The 27,801-nt window shown below is 41.4% G+C and overlaps 2 protein-coding genes across 9 annotated transcripts; one reads left to right on the forward strand and one right to left on the reverse strand.

Annotated features, from left to right (window-relative positions):
- Positions 1 to 1,302: 1,302 nt before the first annotated feature.
- Positions 1,303 to 10,951, reverse strand: CDC26 (cell division cycle 26). 3 transcript variants are annotated; one of them, XM_019946433.3, is made up of 4 exons: positions 10,826 to 10,951; positions 8,024 to 8,133; positions 7,431 to 7,552; positions 1,303 to 1,741 (listed from the first exon to the last, which is right to left on the reverse strand). In XM_019946433.3, exons 3-4 carry the CDS (start codon positions 7,509 to 7,511, stop codon positions 1,565 to 1,567), a joined length of 258 nt encoding a protein of 85 aa, XP_019801992.1. In that variant the 5' UTR covers positions 7,512 to 7,552; positions 8,024 to 8,133; positions 10,826 to 10,951; the 3' UTR covers positions 1,303 to 1,564. The 3 variants fall into 3 exon arrangements, with proteins under 3 accessions (XP_019801992.1, XP_019801991.1, XP_073662545.1); XM_019946432.3 differs by having other exon boundaries at positions 10,780 to 10,919; XM_073806444.1 differs by lacking the exon at positions 8,024 to 8,133 and having other exon boundaries at positions 10,780 to 10,918.
- On the forward strand, positions 10,919 to 27,505 carry PRPF4 (pre-mRNA splicing tri-snRNP complex factor PRPF4). Of its 6 annotated transcripts, none has more exons than XM_073806432.1 (14): positions 10,919 to 11,026; positions 11,928 to 12,105; positions 14,054 to 14,240; positions 16,983 to 17,070; positions 17,480 to 17,559; positions 17,739 to 17,832; positions 18,368 to 18,462; positions 19,911 to 19,969; positions 20,417 to 20,540; positions 21,912 to 22,001; positions 24,624 to 24,746; positions 24,857 to 24,964; positions 25,055 to 25,173; positions 25,696 to 27,505. In XM_073806432.1, exons 1-14 carry the CDS (start codon positions 10,979 to 10,981, stop codon positions 25,887 to 25,889), a joined length of 1,587 nt encoding a protein of 528 aa, XP_073662533.1. In that variant the 5' UTR covers positions 10,919 to 10,978; the 3' UTR covers positions 25,890 to 27,505. The 6 variants fall into 6 exon arrangements, with proteins under 6 accessions (XP_073662533.1, XP_019801982.1, XP_019801980.1 ...); XM_019946423.3 differs by having other exon boundaries at positions 11,022 to 11,148; XM_019946421.3 differs by lacking the exon at positions 10,919 to 11,026 and adding an exon at positions 11,037 to 11,154.
- The last annotated feature ends 296 nt before the right edge of the window (positions 27,506 to 27,801 follow it).

A 27,801-nucleotide genomic window follows, 5' to 3' on the forward strand; every position in this document is an offset into this window, starting at 1 on the left:
AACTAAGATCCCACGTGCCGCGTGGCACGGCCAAAAAAATAAAAAGATTTATAGCTGCTCAGATTTATTACTAATCTGGTAATTGCCTCATTCTTTATAAATAAAATAGCATGGATATTTCCTGAGAACTGAAACAGCAACCTCTCACTCTACCCCGAGGGAGTGAGACCTACTAGTGGGAGACCAGGAAAGCAGTGTAGCAAGGAGGTTTAGAGGCGCAGGTTCAAAAATCATTCTGCCCAGGTTCAAATCTCAGCTCTATCCCCTAACAGCTGAGAATTAGTTTTGCCTTTATAAAATTAGGTTAAAGTACTCACCTTGTAAGAGTTAAAGATTAAATGAGATAATCTAAAAGAAAATAAAAAATAAATGAGATAATCTGCATAAAGCACTTGGTACAGTGTCTTCCACCCAGATTCCTCTTGAGTATTGGTATCAGGAGGCACCATGTTTTCATGCTTCTGTGCCTGTTCATGCTGGGAAGTCACAGTGACATGTTGAAGCAGTCTTGTTTGATCCTTTTCTTTTGCCCTTCCAGACTGAATTTTGTAGGATTCAAAATAATCAAACTCAATTTCCTTATCTGGAACCCATTCTTGCTGTGTTTTCAAGATTAAGATAAATGAATGGGAGATCCCAGATAAAACTGGAAGAACAGAGGTTTTGTAAGAATGGTTGGAGGAAGAAGCGAAACTATACATCCTCCTCTATTCCTGCCTCTCTCCCACATTCTTACTTCCCAGACTTAAGCTGCCCCAGAAAGGCTGGGTAAAATCCTGCTAACAGGTCTTTTTGGAACTGATGATTCCAGAGGTTCTTGCTACCACAGTTAGCAGTTCCCAGCAGTTGAATTAAACAGTGAAGACAATAAGACATGATTCTAAATTAGCCTCTGAGCTGCCTGGCAGATTGGCTTGTCAGAAAAACTTAGGCGATTTGGGAAAGGAAGGAAAACTGGAATGACGGTAATACTGATACTCCACTGCCTGTCCTCCCAAAATTACACCCAAACTGGTTACAAAGCCATTCTGTAAAGATACTGGAAATCCACAACTTGATCGAGTTTATACAAAATCATGAGAATCTAATCTCCACAAGGGCAGGGATCTTTGATTTGTTCACTGATGTTACCAAGTGCCTAGAATGGTACCTGGCACTCTCAATAAATACTTGTTGAATAAACGAGTTAAAAATCAGTGACAGGGATCAACTGGAAGTGTTCTGTTTAGGGTCTTTTAATAAAGATGGGAAAAATGATATAGCAATTTAACAGTGCTATTATACTTCATTAAGGATGTCGCACACTTTTCCAAAAATATATTTATTTTTAAAAACAAAAATCAGACAAGTTTTATCGAGTCAGATTTTCCAGAGACAAACCAGAGTTTGAATTTCAGCTTTCCGAGTGAAAGTTAAGCATCAGCAATCTCATGCAGAAGTATCTCTCTCTGCAGGACGTAAAATATTCGGCTTGACTGCAAGCACTCAATTCTCTAAATCTTGTTTGTATTTCTGCCATCATTTTACTCCATTCCAGGGCTCTGGCACACAAGATAATCCACCTCTAAAATTCAAAACTTCCAAATTGAGATGAACGATTGTTGGGCTTGGGTTGGGGTTTATAACCAATTCGATCATTAATCATTTGTTCCCTGCCCTTGGGGTCACTGCCGAGCCCAATGGCACCTTCTCCATCACTGCCTCCTACAACATCCACATCTTCCTTTTGTTTCTTACGGGTCTGAAAGTATAAAAGTTTTAGTATTAAGGCAATATTCTATTCATTAACAAACATTTATTTAGCATCTACCATGTATTAGGCACAGGGTAAAGGATAGGGTTTGGGTCTACAGAACAATAAACTGAAATCCTAGGTTTAGATGGTTAGAGGCACAAGGGGGATACACGGATATAGCGATAAAAGATGTAACCCCTACCCTCCAGGATGTCACAGTCTAACAGGGAAACAGGTAAATAGACCATTACAACACAGGGTGATCAGGGCTATGACAGAAGGAAGTCCATACAAGAGATGGAAAAATAAAGCGACCAGTAAAACAATAACCACCAGAAATTAACAGCTCAGCTGACACCATGAGATTAAATGTAACGCAGGAAAAGAAGGTTTTGTGCTATCTTATCATGAGGCCTGATTTGGGAAATTCATTTTGTTTTCAGATAAAAGGTTTGGCTCTTAAGCCACAAGTAACTGCAGAATTCACAAAGTCTGTGTCTCAGTTTGATCATTTTCAAAGAGAAAAACTAACACCCCACAACTACCACTACCTGAGAGTTCCTTACCAGAAGAATAGCTCCACTAAACTCATCTCTGGAATCACTGCTATTCTTCACCACTTACTGCTGAACTGTGAGCATTTAAATGCCAGTGTCAAAGTATTATAGTGAATAAGTGAGGTATTACTTTTTATATATATACAAACATAATGACCTTCCTGAGTTACTCTCTAGGCTACATTACCCAATAAATAACATTAGAAAGTTCTCCCCAAACACCTTTGTGAAAACAAGTTCTAAAAGGCACAGGATGATATCGTTTCATCTTATAAGCCATGAGAAAGTCGGAATATCCAAGTAGAATGAAATCATTTAAAAGGCTTCCCACTATGAACAACTGCTGACTGTTTCAAAATCCAGAGTCAGGGCTTCCCTGGTGGCTCAGCAGTTAAGAATCCGCCTGCCAATGCAGGGGACACGAGTTTGATCCCTGGTCCGGGAAGATCCCACATGCCACGGAGCAACTAAGCCCATGCACCACAACTACTGAGCCTGCGCTCTAGAGCCCGTGAGCCACAACTACTGAGCCCACGTGCCACAACTACTGAAGCCCATGCGCCCAGAGCCCATGCTCCGCAACAAGAGAAGCCACGACAATGAGAAGCCCGTGCATGCAAGAAAGAGGAGCCCCCGCTTGCCGCAGCTAGAGAAAGCCCGTGCGCGGCAACGAAGACCAACGCAGCCAAAAAAAAAACCAGAGTCATCAAAATGTAATCAAACTAATTTCAGTAACAAATAAAATACCAGTTTTCTACTGTTTTTATTTTAGTGCAGGGCAAAAACTATCCCTCTCTCCTAAGTTGCTCTAAAATGGGTGAAACCCATTGGATAACTGCCTTTAGTAGAAAGACTAAAAACAACAAAAATACCTAGGAATAAATTTATACCAAGAAATAAATTTAAGAAGGTGAAAAGACCTGTACACTTAAAACTATGAGATATTGTTGAAAGAAATTGAAGAAGATACAAAAGAATGAAAAGGTATTCCATGCTCATGGATAGGAAGAATTAACAGTTAAAATGTCTATAACTACCTAAAGCAATCTACAGATTCAATGCAATCTCCATCAAAATCCCAACAACATTTTTCACAGAAATAGAACAAAAATTCCTAAAATTTGTATGGGACCACAGAAAACCCCGAGTAGCCAAAGCAATCTTGGAAAAAAAAAAAACCAAAGCTGGAGGTATCACACTCCCTGATTTCAAATTCTACTACAAAGCCACAGTAATCAAAACAGCACAGTATTAGCAGAAAAAGAGACACACAGCTCAATGGAACAGAACTAAGAGCCCAGAAATAAACCCTCACACATATGGATAATAGATTTATGACAAAGTAGCAAAGAACATACAATGGAGAAAGGACAGTCTCTTCAATAAATGCTGTTGAGAAAACTGAACAGCCACATGCAAAACAATGAAGCTAGACCACTATCTTACACCATACACAAAAATTAACTCAAAATGGATTAAAGACTTGAATGTAAGATCTGAAACCATAAAACTTCTAGAAGAAAACATAGGCAGTATGCTATTTGACATTGCTCTTAGCAGTATCTTTCTGAGTATGTCTCCTCAGGCAAGGGAAACAAAAGCAAAAATAAACAAATGGGACTATATCAAACTAAAAAGCTTCTGCTCAGCAAAGGAAACCATCAACAAAATGAAAAGACAGCCTATCAAATGGGAAAAGATATTTGCAAACAATTTATCTGATAAGGGTTAATACCCAAAATATATAAAGAACTCATACAACTCAACAGCAAAAAAACAGACAACCCAAGAATCTGAATAACCATTTTTCCAAAGAAGACATACAGATGGACAACAGGCATATGAAAAGATGTTCAGCATCACTAATTATCAGGGAAATGCAAATCAGAACCACAATGAAATATCACCTCATGCCCATTAGAATGGCTATTATCAAAAAGACAAGAAATAATGAGTGTTGGAGAGGATGTGGAGAAAAGGAAATCTTCACACACTGTTGGTGAGAATGTAAACTGGTGCAGCCACTATGGAAAATTGTATGGAGGTTTCTCAAAAAATAAAGAGTAGAACTACCATATGATCCAGCAATTCCACTCCTGGGTATATATCCAAACAAAACACTAATTCAAAAGGGTAAGTGCACCACCATGTTTATCGCAGCATTATTTACAATAGCCAACATATGGAAACGTAAGTGTCCCTTGACAGATGAATGGATAAAGAAAATGTGGTGTTTAGGGCTTCCCTGGTGGTGCAGTGGTTGAGAGTCCGCCTGCCGAGGCAGGGGACACGGGTTCGTGCCCCGGTCTGGGAGGATCCCACATGCCGTGGAGTGGCTGTGCCCGTGAGCCATGGCCGCTGAGGCTGTGCATCCGGAGCCTGTGCTCCGCAACAGGGGAGGCCACAACAGTGAGAGGCCCACGTACCGCAAAAAAAAAAAAAAAAAAAAAAGAAAATGTGGTGTATATATATATATACACACACATACACATACACACAATGGAATACTACTCAGTCATAAAAATTACTTCAATTAAAAAAAAAAGTAACTCAATAGTGAGCTGACTCTGCAGAGTCAAAGTTTGGTATAAGACTAACACTTTATGAGACTCATTACAATTGAAGTTTTGAACCATAAAGGGCACTTCAGGAAAAGAGCAGAGTGTGCATAGGCAGTGAGATTAAAGATAGCTCAGCAGTGGAAGATAAAGTGGAGAGATGACCAAGGACCAGATCACAAAGGGCCTTACATGCCATCCTAAGGAATTTGGACTTCATTCTGAAGGCCAAAAAAAGAATTTAAGTCTTATCAATGGACATCTAATACCGTGGCGTAAGGCTATACTTAAAAATACATATTGGGGGGCTTCCCTGGTGGCGCAGTGGTTGGGGGTCTGCCTGCCGATGCAGGGGACACAGGTTCGTACCCCGGTCCGGGAAGATCCCGCACGCCGCGGAGCGGCTGGGCCCGTGAGCCATGGCCGCTGAGCCTGCGCGTCCAGAGCCTGTGCTCCGCAACAGGAGAGGCCACAACGGTGAGGGGCCCGCATAACGCAAAAAAAAAAAAATATTGGGGCTTCCCTGGTGCCACAGTGGTTAAGAATCCACCTGCCAATGCAGGGGACACAGGTTCAAGCCCTGGTCCGGGAGGATCCCACATGCCATGGAGCAACTAGGCCCGTGTGCCACAACTACTGAGCCCATGCTCTAGAGTCCGCGAGCCACAACTACTGAGCCCGCATGCCACAACTACTGAAGCCTGCGCGCCTGGAGCCTTTGCTCTGCAACAAGAGAGGCCACCTCAGTGAGAAGCCCACGCACCGCTTCTCACTGTGGTCCCTGCTTGCCGCAACTAGAGAAAGCCCGTGCGCAGCAACAAAGACCCAGTGCAGCCAAAAGTAAATTAATTAATTAATTAATTAATTAATTTTAAAAAATACATATTGAACTCCTACTATGTATTAGATGCTGGGAACTCAACGGTGGAGAAGACAGACATGATTTCTACAATCAGGGTTCCTAATATAAATGATTTTACAATAAACAAACAAATCATTGTAAATTAGAATAAGTGGTATGAAATAAAAGAATAAAGTACTTTGAGAGACCCTAATGAGATGAAGGCAGCATGGGTAGGAATGATACACCTAAGTTGGATACGGTCAGAAGAGGCCTTTCAGACTGAGGAAGTGACATTCAAACTGAGACACGAAGAAACAGGAAGCACTCCAGGCAGAGGAAAATAATATGTGCAAAGGCCATGAGTTATAAATAGTTTGGCATATTCAAGGAAATAAAGGAAAACCAATGTGCCTAGGGTACAGTGGGCAAGGCAAAGAGTGACAGAAGTTGAAAGAACATTTAAAAGCTTGTAGGCCATGAAAAGGAACTGAGGTTTTATTCCAAGTGCAGGAAACCACTGAGGAGTTTTAAGCATGAGAATGACATGATCTGAAATTTTTTAAAGATCATTCTAGACACCTGATGGAGAATGGATTGAAGACACAAAAATGGAAGTAGAGGGCTTCCCTGGTGGTGCAGTGGTTGAGAGTCCGCCGGCCAATGCAGGGGACACGGGCTTGTGCCCCGGTCCGGGAAGATTCCGCATGCCGCGGAGCGGCTGGGCCCATGAGCCATGGCCGCTGAGCCTGCGCGTCCAGACCCTGTGCTCCGCAACGGGAGAGGCCACGACAGTGAGAGGCCCGTGTACCGAAAAAAAAAAAAAAAAAAGGAAGTAGAGAGACAACTTGGGATGCTACTGAAACTGTACAGAGTTAGTTGATGGTTATCTGGACTAGGGTTCTAATGGTGGAGATGAAAAGGTATGGGTAGATTCTAGAAATATTCTGGAGGTAGAGCCGAAGGATTTATGGACAGATTGAATATAAAAGGTGAGGGAAAGGGAGAACTCAAGATTGACTCTTAGGTTTCTGGCTTGAGCAACTACTTAGATACTGACACAGGGAACTCTGAGGTGAAACTCGTTTGAGGAAGAAATCAAGAGTTTTTTGTTTTAACATGTTAAGTATAGTATGCTGAATAATGACCCCCAAAGCTATCAGGTCCTAATCCTTGGATACTGTAATTGTTGCCCTGTATGTGAAAAGGGTCTTTGCAGATGTGATTACATTAAGGATGCTGTGATGGGGACATTATCCTGGATTATCTGGGTGGGCCCTTAATGCCAACACAGGTATCCTTATAAGAGGGGGCAGAGGGAGACTTCACAGACAGAAGAGGAGAAGGCAGTGTGATCACGGAGGCAGACACTGAAGTGATATGGCCACAAGTCAAGGAATGCCAGCAGCCACCAAATACTGCAATAGTCAAGGAATAGATTCTTCCCTAGAGCCTCTGGATGGAGCATGGTCCTGCTGACATCCTGATTTTGGATCAGTGATACCAATTTCAGATTTCTGGCCTACAGAACTGTGAAAGCATAAATATCTGTTGCTTTAAACCACCAAGTTTGTGGTAATTTGTTACAGCAGCCACAGGAAACTAATACATTATGTTTAAGATGCCTGTAAAGCATCCAAATAGAGATTTCGAATAAGCTGTTGGTATAAGAATCTGGAGTCCAAAAGTTAGAGTTATTGTTTTAAATATTCCTAACGGTTTGAAAGTTGCACTCTTACCTCCAGGTCCTTTCGAATGCTTTCAAACTCCTCAATGTCATCAAGCTTCAGCTCCAGACGGGTTGGTTTTCGTCTCAGCATAATGAAACCAACATTAAGGAACAGACCCAGTGAACTATCAGCTGTTAAAAATGGCAGAGAGGAGGAAAAATTGGAAGGGATAAATCTCAGCTACAAATATGTTCAATTTGTAAGCAGGCACACTAAAACAAATGGCGATACAAAAGACTCATTTGGATTCACACATTGACTTCTAAGTCTTTACGTGTATCATCATTACATTTTTATTACGTGATGGAGATCCACCACTCTGTAATTCTCAAAAGCTCTTTCTTCCAGAACTTAAAATAGCAAGCTGCCTGTAAAAGAGGATTCTAGGCAACAATCACTTTAATCTCATGCTCCATTCACAAAGAAATATTTTAGCTAAGAGAATAACGTTAAAATATCACATTTTAATTCGGTACAGTTAGTAGAGAGTATACAAACCATTAAATTTGATCAACAGTATGTGGGAATTATGAGAGATTTGTGATCACTCCCGAATGCTAAAATCAGTTTACTAAGTCTTATGAAAACTCCCTCTAACTCACCAATTCACAGGGTTATCCTCAGGGTCTAAATAGGTCCTAAATGGATAGGTCATTCATGAAACAAACAGTTCTTATGCTCCAGCTACAGAGTTAAGAGGCATAGTCACAGTCTGTGGGGAAAACAAACACATAAATGGAAAATTGCAGCATACTGTAATTAGAACTCTGATGAGGGTAATGCAATGGCATCACACAGACACACAATCCAGTGGGGTGAACAGGGATGTGGAAGACTTCCTGGAGGAGATGATGTCTTAGTTGCCTTGTGAAGGGCAGGCAGAGAGGATTAAAGGCATCCCAGGCAGAGAGAACAAGTATGCACAGAAGCTCAAGAGAACACTCTAGAATCTGAAAACCCAAAGTAATGCTTATGCTTTAAAAAAAAAAAAAAAAAAAGAAGAGCTGGGTTTTTTTAGAAGAAAATAAAACTCCCCAACTGAGTTTAAAAGCTGTTGATGGCATCATCTTTATATTCTCACAGCGTCCAGTAGAGAATGTCTGCAATAACCAGCCATTAAATGTTCTGTTGAATAAACTGGCTACACTCTTCTTCTGCTGAAGGGGGCACGGGTCTGATCCCTCTCCAGGGAACTAAGATCCCGCATGCCGCAGCAGAGCAACCAAAAACAAAAGTCAGCCTCCTGGGAAAATTATATATAGGTCACATGGTGAGGATTAAATGAAAATGATGTAAGTGAAGCCTCCTTTAAAATATGTACAGATATAAATTATTATTACATGTATCTAGGATATAGCTAGGGACTGTGAAGTATACAAAGGAAGAAATGTCTCCTCCTTCTACCATGAAGCTTGGGACAGATACAAGTGATGTTATCAACACGAAACAATGGCACATTACATTTCAAATTGCTTTGTACTAAATCAGATACTATCTTTTTTTCTTTTATTATTTTTTTATTGGAGTATAATTGCTTTACAATGTTGTGTTAGTTTCTGCTGCACAGCGAAGTGACTCAGCCATTCGCATACACACATCCCCTCCCTCTTAGACCTCCCTCCCCCCCATCCACCCAACTAGGCCATCACAGAGCACGGAACTGAGTTCCCTGTGCTATACAGCAGCTTCCCACTAGCTATCTATTTTACACATGGTAGTGTATTTATGTCAAACCTAATCTCCCAATTCATCCCACCCTCTCCTTCCCCGCCATGTCCACACGTCCGTTCTCTACGTTTGCCTTTCTATTCTTGCCCTGCAAATAGGTTCATCTGTACCATTTTTCTAGATTCCACATATATGCATTAATATACGATATTTGTTTTTCTCTTTCTGACTTACTTCACTCTGTATGACAGACTCTAGGTCCATCCACATCTCTACAAATGACCCAATTTCATTTCTTTTTATGGCCGAGCAATATTCCATTATATATATTTACAACATCTTCTTTATCCATTCATCTGTCGATGGACACTTAGGTTGTTTCCATGTCCTGGCTATTTTAATAGTGCTGCACTGTTGGTGGGGAATGTAAATTGATACAGATACTATCTTGATTCCAAAGTAGACAAAAGGTAGAGGAAGCCAAAGTTTCAAGGGGAGAGATTGCTTAAAAGAAAAAACAGGGACTTCCCTCGTGGTGCAGTGGTTAAGAATCTGCCTGCCAATGCAGGGGACACGGGTTTGATCCCTGGTCCGGGAAGATCCCACATGCTGCGGAGCAACTAAACCTGTGCGCCACAACTACTGAGCCCACGTGTCACAACAACTGAAGCCCACGCGCCTAGAGCCTGAGCTCTGCAACAAGAGAAGCCACCTCAATGAGAAGCCCACGCACCACGACGAAAAGTAGGCCCTGCTCGCCGCAACTAGAGAAAGCCCGCCCAGCAACGAAGACCCAACGCAGCCAAAAAATAATTAATTAATTATTTTTAAAAAGGGAAAAAAAGAAACTGTGATACATTTTAACTTTTCTGCAAACTATGAAAAGATCGCCACTAGGGAGCAGTATAGAGTAATGGGTAAAAGTGCTTGTTCTGGAGGCGAAAGGGCAGAGGGCACAGATTCTAATCCCATCGCCACTGATCTTGGACCATCAGCTTCACCTTTCACTAGATCATGGTTTCCTCGTCTGTACCTGTACTCTATTGTTGTATAGACTGAATGTCGTATTGCAGCGTAAATTCCTGTAACATAACCTGGCATTTAGTAAACGCTCAATAAACAGGCATTATTATTGTAATTGTCCTCGGGGAGGGTAGGGGGCTCTGTCCAGCTCGGGAAACACCAATATTTTGACCATCTCCACCCCCGACACGGGGACAAAACCTTGTCTTGTCCATCTCTGATGCCCCAGCACCCAGCGCACACGGGGCTGTGCAGAGTTGCTGGCGTGCAGTTTACCTGACGCCTCACATTCATCATCTCACTCGAAGTAAGACAGACCGGGCTGAAGACAGCAAAATCAGGCCTTGGCTCCTCCGCCAGGTCTTTATTTTCCTTTGGCGCTAGAGGGCTCTTCGAACTTATTCTCTCGCCACTGCCCAAATCCACCGAAAACCCAGCCAGCTCAGAAGAAACCGCCGAGAGAACTTCCTGACAGCGGAAGAGAATAGCACCCCCGCAGCTCCAAGGCCGCACTCGCTGGTCCAGAGCGAGGGTTTCCATGGCAACACGGTCCTTCGCTCCAGTAGGACTTAAAGCCCCTCGCAGGACCCGGAGCGACAGCAGGCCCCGGAAGCCGTCTATTCACTCCCCGAGTTCCGTCCGTAGCCGCGCGACTCGCCGCACCTACCTCTTTTCAGACCTGTTCAGCCCCTTCCCGGAACCTCGGCGCTCACCCCCAATCTCCGGCTAAGCCAACTGGACTACAATTCCCAGACTGCTCTGAGTCTCTCTCCTCGCAGAACCCTGTCCTTCGCGTGCTTTTCTCGGAGGCTCCACGGAACAAACCACTCGACGCGCCCAGACTCTTTCCTACTACGATTCCCATCATGCTTCACGCCGCCCAGGACGCTGCGTCCGCCCGCGGCCCACTTCCGGTAGGTGTCGTAATTCCGCCTTGCTGGGCGCGCGGTGGATGGTCTGAAACGTAGAGCTCGGCTTTCGGTGGGGCTTCGCGGCTCCGGAGCCCAGCATGGCCTCCTCACGAGCTTCCTCCGCGGTACAGGTCTCAGCTCACTCTGGCAGGGAGCGCGGAGGGTTGGGGGTCCCTGCGGAACAGGGCCGTTAGGGAACAGGCTGCGGCGGTGGAGGGCTGAGGAGGAAAGATCTCCTCAGACTCGGTCTGGTCTTAGAGAGCGGAGCAGCGTTTTCATGATCCCTGAGTGCTTTCGTATTTTAGCTCATTTTCAGCTCTCGCTACAACCCCGAAATGTAAATACCTTCTCCGTCTGGTTCAGAAACGGAGTTCTGGAAGGGAGTAGTGTCTTGGCCAAGATTTATGACAATGTCAGACCTCTTAATGGTAATGAGGCCTCCTAACTTCCTATCTACTGCCCCACGTCTGAAAACGTTTGAAATATATAGACAGTAACTTTGTAACTTGTCGCCCTTACCATCGCGTTGGTTATTTCAGTTATCCTTGATATCGCCTGTGATGAGCAGAAACCCTGGAAGTTTCGTAAAACCCAGGAAGAGATTGCACTTGGAACTGAATGAAGTAAACATGTTCCAAAGCACGCCTTTGATAGAAAAATCACCAAGAGAAATTCACTAGTTTTATCTGTCTCTTCCTATCTGCAAAAGTTAAGTGACCGAGAGACTGGAATCACCCCCAGACCACGTCCAAATCAGGGAAGACACATCTTAACTGGTGTCCAATTTGTGTTTTCTTTAGAGAAGAAATAGGATTGAAGCTCTGGATAAGCGTCATCCTTCTGGGAGGTCTAGTAAATTGCTTAAGATTAAGTTTTAGGTTAATCCAGGTCTTTGATTTAGCAGGCAACCAAAACTAAGGCATCTGATGACTTAGTCGCTCCTGTTGTGAAGAAACCACACATCTATTATGGAAGTTTGGAAGAGAAGGAGAGGGAGCGCCTGGCCAAAGGAGAATCTGGGATTTTGGGAAAAGAAGGACTTAAAGCAGGAATTGAAGCAGGGAACATTAACATAACCTCTGGTAAGATGCAAACTGTGAGTCCGTCTTTACCTTTGGTGCTCAAATTATCTGTAATGATTACCTTCCTAAACTTAGATATCACTAGTTTAGTGTCAAAAACTTTCAAATATTAAACTTGCATCTATCTTAAGGCCATACTCTGCCCACTCCACTTAGTATCATCTGGAGAACCTTTTTCTTAAAACCTTTTATACAGTTTTTCTTCTATGAATTGTTAGTAGTTTTACTAGGAATTTATTCATTGTGTATTTGGATTCAAGTTGATTCCATTTGTCTTCTGGAGATCTAGCATAGTTGTGGCATTGGTTTGGAGCTACTGTGGTTTATAATATTCTTGCTTTTTTAGTTTTCCAATTATTTTTCACCCAAAATGAAATACCTCTTTTAGATTATAAAAGTAGTAGCCATTTTTATTTTGAAAGAAATCAAAATACAAGTTTTTTTCCATAAATGAAACCATGATAAGCAAATTGTTTTGTAACCTGCATTTGTCATTCTGTATACTGTTGAGGATATTTTTTCATGTCAGTAACTAGTGGTCCACTATATTTTTGAAATAAAATTATTTATGTTTGTCATGAGAAATTCAGAGAGTACAGAAGGGTATAAAAAGAGTTCTCTGCAGATAGGACTTCCAAGTTTCTCATGGATCCTCCCATACATTTTCTTTTCTATACACATGCACTGTAGTGACTTTTTAAACCTTTTATGTTATTTTCAACATAACTGCATCACTACTATACTTTTCCTTTTTCATCGAAATGCTTGTATTTGGTGTGAGTTTTAAAACTAGCTGATAGATTATCCAAAAAACCTTACAGTCAAAGAATATCATTTTCATGGTAATTATTTCCAATTAGTGTCCCTATACTGAGACTATTTGAGAGAGTAGCTTTGGCAATTGTTAAAATAATGTTTCTATTTTATCATGGATAGAAAGCGTACATAACTTATTTGTTAAAGATGCTCCATACTCTTATTGTCTCATGCAAGCTATGTGTTTATGTAAATTTGCCAAATGAAACAAGATGGCTTCAACTATTTTCCTGCCTTTTAAAACCTCGTTTAGTTTTCTGTGTTTGGCATACTTTATTTATTTTTAATTAATTAATTATTTTTTGGCTGTTTGGGTCTTCTTTGCTGCACGCAGACTTTCTCTAGTTGCGGGGAGTGGGAGCTACTCTTCGTTGTGGTGTGCGGGCTTCTCATTGTGGTGGCTTCTCGTTGCAGAGCATGGGCTCTAGGTGCATGGGTTCAGTAGTTGTGGCTCGCGGGCTCTAGAGTGCAGGCTCAGTAGTTGTGGCTCGTGAGCTTAGTTGCTCCGAGGCATGTGGGATCTTCCCGGACCAGGGATCGAACCCGTGTCCCCTGCACTGGCAGGCAGATTCTTAACCACCATGCCACCAAGGAGGTCCTGGCATACTTTAATCCACCTGGCAAGTGGATTCTTAACCACTGAGCCACCAGGGAAACCCTGGCATACTTTAATAAACTGAGAAACTGTAAAGTTTGTAGTAGATTAAACAGTTAACTTTCCCTAGAGGCATATAGACTCCAAATGTAAGAAATTATTTCTGGGCTTCCCTGGTGGTGCAGTGGTTAAGAATCCGCCTGCCAATGCAGGGGACGCGGGTTCGATCCCTGGTCCGGGAAGATCCCACATGCCTCGGAGCAACTAAGCCCGTGCACCACAGCTGCTCAGCCTGTGCTCTAGAGTCCGCGTGCTGCAGCTACTGAGCCTGCCTGATGCAACTACTGAAGCCCACACGCCTAGAGCCCGTGCTCCGCAACAAGAGAAGCCACTGTGATGAGAAGCCCGTGTACAGCAACAAAGACCCAACACAGCCAAAAATAAATTAAATTAAAAAGAAAAAAAATGAAATTATTTCTTTCTCCCTACTTGAGGAAGATCTGGTGATTATGCTGATGTTGCCGGTTCTTTTTACAGGAGAAGTGTTTGAAATTGAAGACCACATCAGTGAGCGACAGGCCGAGGTGTTAGCTGAGTTTGAGAGGAGGAAGCGAGCCCGGCAAATCAATGTTTCCACAGATGACTCAGAGGTCAAGGCTTGCCTTAGGGCCTTGGGGGAACCCATCACACTTTTTGGAGAGGGTCCTGCTGAAAGAAGAGAAAGGTGCCCTTTCTAAGTATCTACTCTCTTCTTTTTTAATCACAGGGTTCCAGTTCAGTTGGAATTTGTAGCTAAAACTTTAATAGAATGTCTCAGATAATGTTGACAGAATATCTTATTAGGTTGCATTAATATGTTTTAGCCCATAATTTAAGTCTTAGGCCAGTTTTTACTCCACTACTAATTTTTCTTTATAAACTATGAAGATGTTAACACATTCCCTCCCTTCCTCTCCTCATTATGGAGTTGTGAGTTGGGTAAACATTTGTCACTAAACTCTGAAAATTTAAACAACAAACGCATTCTTTGTCATTAACATAAGACATAATGATAAATGTTTTTTGGGTGTTACCGCAGAAAGGCACTGTCCTCATATAATGCTCCTCTTGTGATTTTGAAGTTACAAAATCTCTTAGTGACAGGCTAGTCCTATGCAGTTATGCAGACCTAGCCTGCCTACCTGCTTCTTTAGGACTTGGGGCTCAGCTATTCCTCACTCATTACATTTACTCTCTTAAAGCCCTTACCGCTCATTTACTCTTCAACCTACTGCAAACTGATCGACCACTACCACATTGAAATTGCTCTTAATTAAGGTCATCAACTCATCCTTATCAAGAATAGCCCTAGTACACTGCCACCTATTCCCTCCTTCAAACACTCCGTTTCCTTGGCTCTCAGAAGACCAAATCATCCTGGTTTTCCTCCTGTTTCTCTACCTAATTCTTCTAAGCCTCTTTTTTTCCTGTTTTAAAGTGCTGTTTTTTGCCCTTATCCTGCACTAACCCTGAGTGATCAAATCCATTCTCATGTCATGGTTTACTCTGTGTATATATATTCTGATGACTCCCAGGTCTCTGTAACCTAGATATTCTATAGGTACTCAAATTTGACATGTCTAAATTGAACTCATCTATTTTCCAGTTCTCCTTGCAAATAACAGTACCATTCACACAGTTTTCAGTTGAAAACCTCACCTTCTGTGTAACCCATCAGCAAAATCTTGTCTCTTCTACTTCTGAAATGTACCTCCAGTGTTTCCTCTTTTCTCTACCTCCATTGCTTTCACATTTAGACTGTTGTAATAACCCCAAATGTGTTGTGTTAATTGTTTGCTTAAAATCCTACAGTCTTCTTTTTTTTTTAATTAATTTATTTATTTTTATTTATTTTATTTTTCGCCGTGTTGGATCTATCATTGCTGTGTGCGGGCTTTCTCTAGTTGCGGCAAGCAGGGACGACTCTTCATCTCAGCGCACGGGCACCTCATCGCGGTGGCCTCCCGCTGCGGAGCACGGGCTCCAGGCTCGCAGGCCTCAGCAGCTGTGGCACACAGGCTCAGTAGTTGTGGTGCACAGGCCCAGTTGCTCCGCAGCACGTGGTATCCTCCCGGGCTTGAATCCGTGTCCCCCACATTAGCAGGCGGACTCCCAACCACTGCGCCACCAGGGAAGCCCCCTACAGAGTCTTCTTATTAAACTTAGAGTACAAAGCTCCTAATCATGCTCTTCATCCTTGCTTTGTGCCACTCTTCCCCAGTTTACTAGACTTAGCAGCCATAATGGTCCTCCTGGGATACTCAAGCTCTTTTGCTGTCTATCCACTGAATTTTTCTCTTTTTGTCCCCCTCTCTTGCCTTTTAGAGCTTTTTTATTCTTTTGGTTTCAGCATAAATGCCACCTCCTCAAAAAAGCCTTTCCTAACACCTGACCCCTTGTAAAGTAAGTCCTGCCATTATTAAGAAAGTAACATACTTTCTTAATAGCCTTTCAGAGGTTTACTTCTACTGTTTATTGTTTGTCTTCTCCACCAGCAAAGTCTGTCTTATTGTGTCCCTTAAATGAATGTCTTGAGTCCCCACTGCCACTGTCTTGATTCAGTCCATAAGACTCAGGGGATACAATAGTATGCCTTTGTTCTTCCCTCTTCAGTCCATTCTCCATACTTTTCCAGGGGTCTTTCTCAAATGTCAACCCTCCTTACCATGGCATTAGGAGCTCTTTGTGACCTGGCCCCTGCTTAGATTTGCAACCTTATCTCTCACCAACCCTTTCCCAGTACTCTGTGCTCCAGCCATATTGAATTGTTGTGATTCCAAGTTCAACATGCTTTTCTTGCCTCCAGACCTTTACATTTGTTGAACCCTCTGCTTCAACTGTCCTTTCCCATTCTTGACCCATTGACTTGGTTACTTGAGGACTCAGTTCAGGTAGCATCTTCTCCATGAAGCCTTCCCTGATTCCCTCCAAGCCTAGGTTGTTTACTCCTTTTATGATTCCCTTAGCACCATGCACTTACCACTGTCATAATACTTAATGGAATGTACTCTAGTTCCCCGATACTTTCTGTATGTCCTGTCCACCCCCCACTGCCTCACCCCTCACTATGCTACTTGAAATCAAGGACTGTTTCCTGGTCATTTTTTATACTTAGCACCTGAGCAGTATCCAGCACATTGTGGCATTGAGTGAAGGTTGTCTGTATCCACAGCCCGAGTGGTAGCAGTGTTGGGGCTAGTTGACTCTAAGTTTAACAGGGTAATTGCTTTTAGTTCAATTTAGGGAATCTTCAGATAAAGACTGCTGAGTGAGAGAAATCACACTGGAAGTTTAGGCATCACAACGTGGCCCTTAAAGAAGGTTGCTTGGGATTTGAATGGTGAGAGAGTAGGGCAGGCTTGCTGCCTTCTTAGGTATACTTTTCACAGTCTTAACTCTGTTTAAATTCTGATCTTTTTTGTTACAGGTTAAGAAATATCCTTTCAGTGGTCGGTACTGATGCCTTAAAAAAGACCAGAAAAGATGATGAGAAATCAAAGAAGTCCAAAGAAGAGGTAAAATGTGTCTTTGGCTTCATAGTATAAACATGCAGGAAACAAGGGGGTAGTTCTTTCATTTTCTGTTTTCTGTGGGATGGGCAACAGGGGGAGTTGGAGACTCTACTGTTCCGGAAGAGTTGTTGGCAATAGTTTGTGGTTCCTTTGTAGGTATAAATGGAGATAAGTGAGTTCCCCATTCAGGAAAGAACCATAGCATTCCTGGTGTCACTTTTAACAAGTAACCAGAAACTATCCAATAAGAGTTCATAGAAAGAAACACAAGAGAAAGCACATATACCTGATTTCATCCTATTACTGAACTAATTCATCTTTTTTCTGGGCAGTTAACAATAGGGAATTGACAGCTATGAAAGGGGCAAGAATGCTTCAGACTTGACATTTCTGCTCTTAATTTAACTTTCAGTATCAGCAAACCTGGTACCATGAAGGACCAAACAGCCTGAAGGTTGCTAGACTGTGGATTGCTAATTACTCACTGCCCAGGTAAGGAGAGCCTCGAGAAGGAGGAAGAAACATACTTTTTCTTATTTCCTCTCAAGGACTGAGGAGGTGCTTTATAATGACTCTGGTTATTAATTGAAATTGAGTGGTAAAGAGACTTGTATGGACCTTTGTTTCCAACCCATTTGCTCAGGGTTAATAATGTTATTTCTGTGTCACAGGGCAATGAAACGCTTGGAAGAGGCCCGTCTTCATAAAGAGATTCCTGAGACAACGAGAACCTCCCAGATGCAAGAACTGCACAAATCTCTCCGGGTAAGATGCTCTCATCTTATATATATAAGATGCTCTCATATATATAATTGTCTAATATCTTAAAGATTCTTAAATATTTAATAGATGCTCTACTTTGGCCCACCTCTAGCAAGTAAAGGCAGCTATACTTATTCCTCTCTGCTTACACTGTTGCTATTTGGGAGGAACCATCAGTTAAGGTGGCAGGGAACCTACTGTGCTTTGTACTAGGCAGAGGCCTATGGGTCTACTCTTTAATTCTCCCTTTTAATATGTCAGACTGTACTTTAGATCTCGCCATGGCCTTCCTGTTTATATTTAGCTGACATAGAAGCTAGTGTTACTAAGACTGTAGAAGACAGCATGCTGGAGTTCCAGATAAGCCTTGACTTCATTCATTTGTAAAAGTGTCTCCTAACAGCAACAACAAAAAGGTGGTAGAAGATTCTTGGGGAGGGTTAAAACTGGAATGGTTTTTGTTTTTGTTTTTATGGTGGAAAAGCCAAGAAAGTCTTGGGTTAGCCTGTTAATGATCCCTTGTTTGTCTTTTTTTAAGTCTTTGAATAATTTCTGCAGTCAGATTGGGGATGATCGGCCTATCTCCTACTGTCACTTTAGTCCCAATTCCAAAATGCTGGCCACAGCTTGTTGGTAAGTCCCATTTTACAGTGACATTTTTTTCTAAATGGGGTTCAGGGGAAAAAATCAGTATTTGTCTTAGAAGGCCATTTCAATACCATTTGCCTCTGCTTCTCATGATCACACCAAACTAGAGATGCTAGTAGTTACCCACTGTAGTTTACTATATAGCCTTCAATTAGCGGTTCTTACTGTTCACAAGGTACCCCAGAGACCCGTGACATGTCAGTCATATTCTTGGCATTAGCATCATTTTGGATCAGATAGTGAGCTTATAGACTAGTATACACACCTTGATATAACTTTTCTTTTTTGGTTATGTGACCTAGGCAAGATACTTAATCTCTGTAAGCTTCACTTTTGTCATCTGTAAAGTAAGGTGAGATAATGTTTGTAAACATTTTGCCTTGATAGTGCCTGGTATGTGGTAAGGACTCAGTAAACTTGAATTATTGTTTTTATCTTCATTTTGTTTTCTACTCACCACATATGCAGAAAACTCTTAGGATGTGATAACTTTGTTGTTTTGTTCTATTTAGTTACTTAGTTGTTCTTGAGGAACATTGTCATCTAGTGAGGGGAAACTCGCTTGTATTGTATGCACAAGAACTACTTGACTAGGCAGAAATTGAGACTGTGGTTCAGGAGAAAGCCAGGGACCTACACAGATCCCTCCACCTCTCCACCAAGCCTCAGTTACCTTCATTATAAAGTAGAAATGAGTATGTGTATAACTGACTCACTTTGCTGTACAACAGAAACTAACACAACGTTGTAAATCAACTATACTGCAATTAAAAAAATTAATTACTAAAAATAAAATAAGAAAAAAAATAATAAAGTAGAAATGATCATTCCTGCCCTATATGTACCTCACAGGTCTGTTATAAGGACCATTTGATGATAGATCTGAAAGTAATTTGTTGGAAATTTTCCAAAGTAAAACATTATTTTAAAAATTTAAGTACTTTGGGGACTTCCCTGGCAGTTCAGTGGTTAAGAGTCTGTGCTTCCACTTCAGGGGGCATGGGTTCGATCCCTGGTTGGGGAAGTAAGATCCTGCATGCTTCACAGTGCTGCCAAAAAAAAAAAAAATTAAAATACTTAGTAAGCAGCAAAATGCTATTCGTATTTAAGAAGATAGTATCATTATTAATATTAATGTTAGATAGTTTAATTTGTCCTACCTTCCCTCAGAAATTGATCCAAAAGTTAAGGAGAAGAGCAGCTTGTGCTATAATATTTACAGTCCAGTAGAGGCCTCTGTTTGCATGAGACCTGGATGTAGCTTTCTTCTCTAACCCTTCAAACGATAAGCCTTTTCTGTTTCTTTTTGTGTCTTCCACTGTAACATTTTGGGAGGGGGGTGGTGAGAGAGATTGTCCTTTAGTAATGTTACCAAGGTACCTTTTCCTTCCCAGACCAACCCTGGCTGAGATGCTTTCCTTTGTGTTTGTTAGGAGTGGGCTTTGCAAGCTCTGGTCTGTTCCTGATTGCAACCTCCTCCATACTCTTCGAGGTGAGTCAGAATCTTGTCTAAATCTCAGTCTTTTTCTCACTGTGAACTCTGTCAAGCAAAACAACTCTAAAACTCTGCCTGACACTCAGACCCAGTACACACAGATTAATTCTTGATTTGATTTGACTTGGTTTGGTTTTCTCTGACTGCAGGGCTGGATGATAATGACTTCATACGCTTACCACTTTTCTCTCATGTCCAGCCCCACTCTGGCATTTACAATCTCTAAACCAAGAAACATTTTTTTGTGTGTTTAGCTTTTTTTAATGCAATTTTTATATTAAGTTAAAATAGTTCAATTTTTTAGTAGTTGAATAGCTACTTTAATACTCTGTAGGTCCACATGTCCTCTGATATGTGTATATATAATATTTGTCATGGATGTATTTACACTTAAGTTATAAGGGAGCAGGACCCCTTTAATTTTCATCTCTTACACTCCTTCAGGCCATAACACAAACGTGGGAGCAATTGTATTCCATCCAAAATCCACTGTCTCCTTGGACCAAAAAGATGTCAATCTGGCCTCTTGTGCTGCTGATGGTTCTGTGAAGCTTTGGAGCCTTGACAGGTGAATATTACCCTCTGTCCACACTGCAATCACTAAAGTAAATAGGTGATTGCTTGGCCCTTGAGACTTAAAAAATCTAGCATTTAACCCCAGAGATGCTCTGAGTCAAGGTAACTTGTGTGAAAATAGAATGGAGGATTTTTTTCTTAGACCTTTTCTCACCAGAGGAGTTGTGTCAGGTTTCCTTCTTTGTTAACTTTGTACCTTGATTTTTGCCTCTAACAGTAGCCACTGTTTCCTGGCTCCAGCTATTCTGGAAGGATCTATTATATCTCCCATGCAATAGATTGACATTGGAGAAATGCACTATTTGGTAGTTTGACTAAAAATAATAGTCTAGACAGCGCATTGGTTCTTAGCAAACAACCACAGGGGAGAGGAAGGAGGTTCTGTCTGGCAGTATTGCCAAGGAAGTGATGTCTACTCCCAATAGCATCGTCCTTTACCTAGACTACATTTTCCAATTACAACAGTTTTTTTTTTTTTAATGTGTTTGTGATTATTGTTTTCCAAGAAATTTTTGGAAGCACTTTGTTTGCCTAAAAGACATCTGAATTCAGTTGCTTAGTTTTCTTTCTTTGGGAAAGCATATGAGGCTTTTGTTCCAGGATTTTGTGAGGAGCTAATTAGTGTCTCCACTCTTTGCCAGACAAGATCTTACCTGTGAGCACAGCAAGTTTTAATTGGCTTTGGTAATACATAGCAATATTTGTTCCCTTAGGGCTTTCCTTAGTTCTGTGTATGCCCATTGACAAAGTTCCCTTTTTAATTGCCCTCTTTAGGGTTCATGTTTATTTCCTCTTGCTGGTGTTCAGACCTTCTTTCTGTCGTTGCTGGTAGTAGAATTTAATGGCCACCAAAAGGAAACTAAGCCTCCATTTGGGAGTTCCTTTCTTCATGTGGATCCTTGGACAAGCTGAAGTTTGAGATAAATTTATCTGTAATCCACTTGCACCAAAACTTTTTGATATAGCCTTGCATCTCTATCGAAGTATGTTTTCTTTCTAGAATCTCAATGCTCCTTTGGTGCAGAGAGCTTATTTTGCTCGTCAGGCTGAAATATCTTTAATTTTCTCTAAGCAAATGATATAGCATTAAGAGTTTATTAACATAGTGAATTGAAATAGTGTGTATTGAAGAGCAGTTTTGCCCCGTGGGCACATGAAATAGTCCCAAAGCTTTTATAATAACCTTGGGAAGTGAGTTAAATTATCATTAGCCCTAAAAGTTTAACAAATTACAGGTTTAGTTACAATTTGGCCTGTCAAACCATGCAGAATTGGGTGTATATGTGCTCAACAGTTAATAAATTCAATGAGTATTTACAGGACTGTAAAATAGTTTACTTACATACATTTGATTCCTTTTCAGTGATGAACCAGTGGCAGATATTGAAGGCCATACAGTGCGTGTGGCCCGTGTAATGTGGCATCCATCAGGACGTTTCTTAGGTACCACCTGGTAAGCCATCCTCTTATTGTTCTATCCATACAGGCCTGTGGCATCTTGTTAACGTTTTATGGCTAAACTGCCAAGTAAGTTTTTAGAGCAGAGATCTTCAAGAGATTTTCTTGGACTTCAATAAATCAGAATCAGAAAAGAATACATGACATAGTTAAGGCTAAGCATATTTGGTTTTAAATTGCAGTTAATTTGAAATTTCAGAGTCACTGACTCCCAGAAAACTAGAGTTCTTCCCTCTTTCTTCCCTTTCTTGGCCAATACTAGAGGTGTTTTGGTTTGTTTTTTTTTTGCTATACAGTGTAATTTCTCTGCTTACAAATCAGTCTCCTTTTCTGGTTCTACAAATTCAATGAGGCCAGAATCTGTTAAAGAATTTTTTGAGATACAATTTACATGCAATGGAATGGATTTAAGTGTGTAATTCAGTCAGTCTTGACAAATGTATAGACTCATGTGGCCCACATCCCTGTTGTTGGAGGTCCAAGGGAACAGAAGGTGCCCACCAAACTGAGAAGGCATCTTGAGATTGAAAAACACGGCCAGCAGCTCCATATAGCCAATGGATCCGTTTATTATAGGGTCACTTACTCACAGGGGGGGATCTGGCAGGCAGCAATCCAGAAGCATTCACAGCTGCACTCTGCACCCCCAAGAGACCATTGAGGCAATTTTATAGTTAACCTAAGGTATGGGGGTACGTGTTTGGAAACAGGAAGTACATTCCTAAGTGAAGAATGGGTGGGTGCTGGGAATATATCAGCAAAGGTCTTCATCATTGTTGGAGGACTGACAGAGCATAGAGGCCACCTGATCCTAATGATTATTAAACAATATCTATTAACTACAAAGCCCTTGACTATAGGAAAGTGACTTACCACACAGTATAGTTCTGGGTAGGGTCAGCAGAAGGACAGGAAGAACTGTACAGGCCCAAGACGGCATCAGTTATGCTCATAGCCATAGACTAGTCAATAGAGAGAACATTTGCATCACCCCAGAAAGTTCCCTTATGCCCTTTCCCAGTCAACTCCCTGTTCCAGAGCAATCACTGGCCTGATTTCTGTCACCATAAATTAATTCTATCTATTCATAGTCTATGAACTCATTTTTGTTCATATGGCTTCTTTTTGTTTGGCTTCTTTTACTCAGCATAACATTTTTAAGATTCATTCATGTCGTTGCATGTATCAGTAATTCCTTCTTATTGCTGAGAAGTATTCAGTTGTGTAACTCTGCCACAGTTTGTTTATTCATTCTCCTACTGATGGACACTTCGGCTGTTTCCAGCTTTTGGCTAGTCAGAATAAAGCTGCTATAAATACTCTTGTACAATGCTTTTAGTGGATGTGTTTTTCCTTCCTTTGTCTTGAATAAATACCTAGGAATGTAATTGCAAGGTTATAGGGTAGATGTATATGTAAGTTTTTTTAAACTTCCAAGTGGTTTTCCATAGTGTTGGTGCCATTTTACATTCCCAGAATTCTGGAGTTCTGGTTTTTTCCACATCCTTGCCAACATTTGTCATTAATCAATCTTATCATTTTGCTAAGTTTAGCAAATATGTAGTAAAATCTCATGGTTTCAATTTTTTTTACTCTGATGACTATTGGTGTTGAGTAGTTTGTCATATGCTTATTGACTATTTGTATATTCTCTTTTGTTCAGGGTCCAGGTGCTTTGCCCATTTTTATTATTGAGGGGTTTTTGTTTGTTTGTTTTGTCTTTATTTCCATATGTATTACAGTTCTACCATCATTTATGGAGGAGACTTTCACTATTGAAATTGCTTTGATGGCCTCATTGAAAATCATTTGACCATGTATATGTGGGCCTATTTCTATACTCTCTTTTCTATTCTATTGATCTATTTGTTTGTGATTGATTTTTATATGCCCAACATTCAGTTTAGGACATAAATACTCAATGAATGGAAGGACATAACAGTGAAATAAGGGAAGAAAGAAGGCAACAGAATCTTTGCTGGGCCATTCTAAGGAATTCTGTTTTTAAAACAACCACTGAAGGGACTTCCCTGGTGGCGCACTGGTTAAGAATCCACCTGCCAATGCAGGGGACACGAGTTTGATCCCTGGTCCGGGAAGATCCCACATGCCGCGGAGCAGCTAAGCCCGTGTGCCACAACTACTGACCCTGCGCTCTAGAGCCCAGGAGCCACAACTACTGAGCCCGCGTGCCACAACTACTGAAGGCCTCGCACCTAAAGCCTGTGCTCCACAACAAGAGAAGCCACCACAATGAGAAGCCCGCGCACCACAACGAAGAGTAGCCCCCGCTCGCTGCAGCTAGAGAAAGCCCGTGTGCAACAATGAAGACCCAGCGCAGCCAATAAATAAATAAATAAATGTTTTTAAATAAATAAATAAATAAATATAAAACAAAATAGCTACTGAAGTAGGTCTATAGGAACCATGGTTTCCCAGTTAGCACCCAAGACAGATATGCTTAGTTGTTGAGACATTGTTTATGCCAGAAAAGAGTTTGTTAATATGGTTGTATGAGTAGTTTCAGAAACATAACTTGAGCTACAGCTGTTTATAGCACTTTATACATTGTAGGAACTGAACATCTGCTGGTTAATCGTTAGTTTGACTTTTTTAGCTATGACCGTTCATGGCGCTTATGGGATTTGGAGGCTCAAGAGGAAATCCTGCATCAGGAAGGCCACAGCATGGGTGTGTATGACATTGCCTTCCATCAAGATGGCTCTTTGGCTGGCACTGGGTAAGGCTTCTTCCACGTAGCGGGGGCAGCTCAGTAGTCTCACCTCTTAAGTATACTTGCTTCCACAGAGAACTGTATTCAAAATGTTCATTCATAAATTATTTTGTCAGGGGACTGGATGCATTTGGTCGAGTTTGGGACCTGCGTACAGGACGTTGCATCATGTTCCTAGAAGGTCACCTGAAGGAAATCTATGGAATAAATTTCTCCCCCAATGGGTAAATAAGCTCACTGAGTGAGGGGTGGAGAGGGTTATTGGTCAGAAAGTACTCTTTGTTTCTAACTTCAGTACTACATCTGATCCACAGCTACCACGTTGCAACTGGCAGTGGTGACAACACCTGCAAAGTGTGGGACCTTCGACAGCGGCGTTGTGTCTATACCATTCCTGCCCACCAGAACTTAGTGACTGGTGTCAAGTTTGAGCGTAAGCTTTCCTCCTGTTGTAGGCCTAATTACAAGACAGACAAATTGCACTTTTGAGGAATGCAGTCCGGGTGTTAAGACTTGGAAGTGGAACAGGAGAGAATTTGGCCTCTATTGAAGGAGAAAATTATAATCTCCTTCCCTCCACCACACTTTCAGACAGAGCTATGACACAGCCTGCGTCTTGTTCCTAGGAAGTAAAGAAAACTTCCATGAATGTTTTGCTTCATTTTTTTTTTTCCATGGAAGGTCCAAGCACTGAATCCTTAATATTATTCTGAATAGGTTGTCTATCAGGGAAAGAGCCAAAAGACCTTAATAATGTTATTTGTTTCCCTAAGTCTGCCTGTAGTTGTCTTTTTCGTAGAGGTCTAGTAGGAATACAGGTCAGAGTGTTGAGTTTTTCTGAATGTAGATACCTTCTTTTTCAAAATAGTATGTTCTAGCAGATTTGGGGTCTTTTATTTTCTTATGCTCTTCTGAGTACTTGAATTCCTGAAGCAACTCCCCTTTTCTTTTGTAGCTATCCATGGGAATTTCTTGCTTACTGGTGCCTATGATAACACAGCCAAGATCTGGACCCACCCAGGCTGGTCGCCACTGAAGACTCTGGCTGGCCACGAAGGCAAAGTGATGGGCCTAGACATTTCTTCCAACGGGCAGCTCATAGCCACTTGCTCATATGACAGGACCTTCAAGCTCTGGATGGCTGAATAGGCAGGACCATGGAAGAAGGATTCTAGCCTCACTCTCTCTTTAGAGCCATTTTCAAAGGAAAGGAATTGATGTGTTTTGTTCTTTCATGTATTTTGCTAATTACCATGTATAGATCCTTGAAAGAATTGGATTTCCATGTCAGCTCCCACTTCAAGCAGGCAGCCCAGTCCCTGGGTGTTGGTGAACCCCTTTCATGGTTGAAATGTTGATTTTCATCTTCAAGCCCTGCCATGAACTTTGTAGACATTGTTTTTATTAATCTTTTGTTTGAATGCCCTATTGCTTCCCTCACAGCACTCCGGATTGTGACTGACTCCATTTTTAATTCTTGAAACTTGACTTTCCGTTACATGGTACATGCTTCAGGACTACATGTGACCCAGAGAGCAAGGTGGCTGGACTATATTCTGGAAGCCCTCGAGTAGAGAGACACGCCTCACCGTGCACTGGCTAAACTGTGCCTGACAGAGCAAGAACCCTGAGAACAGGAGGTGAAGAGGTAGACCACAGCTATGCTCAGGGCTCTGCAGTAGAGAATATTTTACCTCTTCCTGTTGAGTTCACGTGGAATGCTAACTGCATTGGGAAGCTCAGAGCTGAACATTTTCCTCGTCAGAAGATGTCTTCCATTTTGCTTTCAAGATTGGCATCCTTTGTGTTACCCAAAAGCTAGGCCGTTGTGTCAAGATTCAATGAAATTTTTAGAAAGCAAACATGATGTCTCTATTGTGCAAGTTCTTTTCTATTGGTTATTTAAAGAATGTACCCTTCATGTTGAGGTAACTCTGGAAAAAAATCCCTAATGGGTATTCCTAAACATAAACTTTTTCTTTATTATACACTTGCTAAAGAGTAAAATCCTATTTAAAAACTGCCCTTTAAAGAATTATCTTGTATAGTTAAGCATTTTCTGAATCCTAGGCATTGGTCCACAGAGGTCCCTTTTTTTTTAGTTTGAGATATAGCAAATGATCTCAAGTGTGGCGTACTCCAATTCTGTCTCCTTAGTAAGCATCCTGTTAGTAATTTTTTTTTTAAATGGAGGGCTGTTGCATTGTGGGCGAGACTACCAGTGAACTGTATCTGGACTCTATAATTCTTACTTATTGGCCAAGTAGCAGTTACTTTCAGCTCTCTCCACCCCAGGTATACAACCACTGAACTCTGGAAATACACAATAAATTCACACAAAAAATAGAGGAATTGGCAAGAAGAAAGGATTGTATAGAGAGAATTCAAGAAGGGCTTATATGATGGCTTCTCCTTGAACGTTCAAAACACTTTTCCTTTGCTGTTCCAGGGAGGATGAGAGTGACTTTGTTTGGCTCTATCGTGCATAACTAGGAATATGTGGTATGTAGCTAAATAGTCTGTTTAATCTGATTTCAATTATAACCAGGTAGTTGCATATCCTGTGTACCTGTTAAGCTTCTGGATTATCAGCTCTACTCTCTGTTGGGTACTTCACTGTTGTTTAAGTATTAATGGGCTCTATTTCCTCCATAGTTAGCCATGAGAAGAAATTATTTTTCATTACTACCTTTGCAGTGTGTTTAAACTAATAATGAATGTTAGTGTATTAGCGTGCAACTTTCAAATATAGTGTGTTAAAGGTTTTCAGTTTTTCAAGTTGAAATTTAACCACTTGTTCCATTAAACTTGTCTTTTGTTTTGCGGGGGGTGGGTGGTTCCAAGAGATCTAGAGGGGTAGCAACTGGGTGAAAAGATTTCATCTAAGACTTTGGCCAGATGAATGTCTTGGCGGGATATACACTTCCTTACTGGGAGTATCATTGTCCAAAAGCCGTTAGCTGAGGAGTATACCCCAAGTGTGTCATTTCGTGCTAACAGTGAGACAAACGTCATCGTCATCACTTAACAGGACGCTTAGCGCTGTCTAGACACCACCAGG

The sequence above is a fragment of the Tursiops truncatus genome, chromosome 6, assembly GCF_011762595.2.
Source record: "Tursiops truncatus isolate mTurTru1 chromosome 6, mTurTru1.mat.Y, whole genome shotgun sequence".
Classification (NCBI taxonomy): Eukaryota; Metazoa; Chordata; class Mammalia; order Artiodactyla; family Delphinidae; genus Tursiops; species Tursiops truncatus.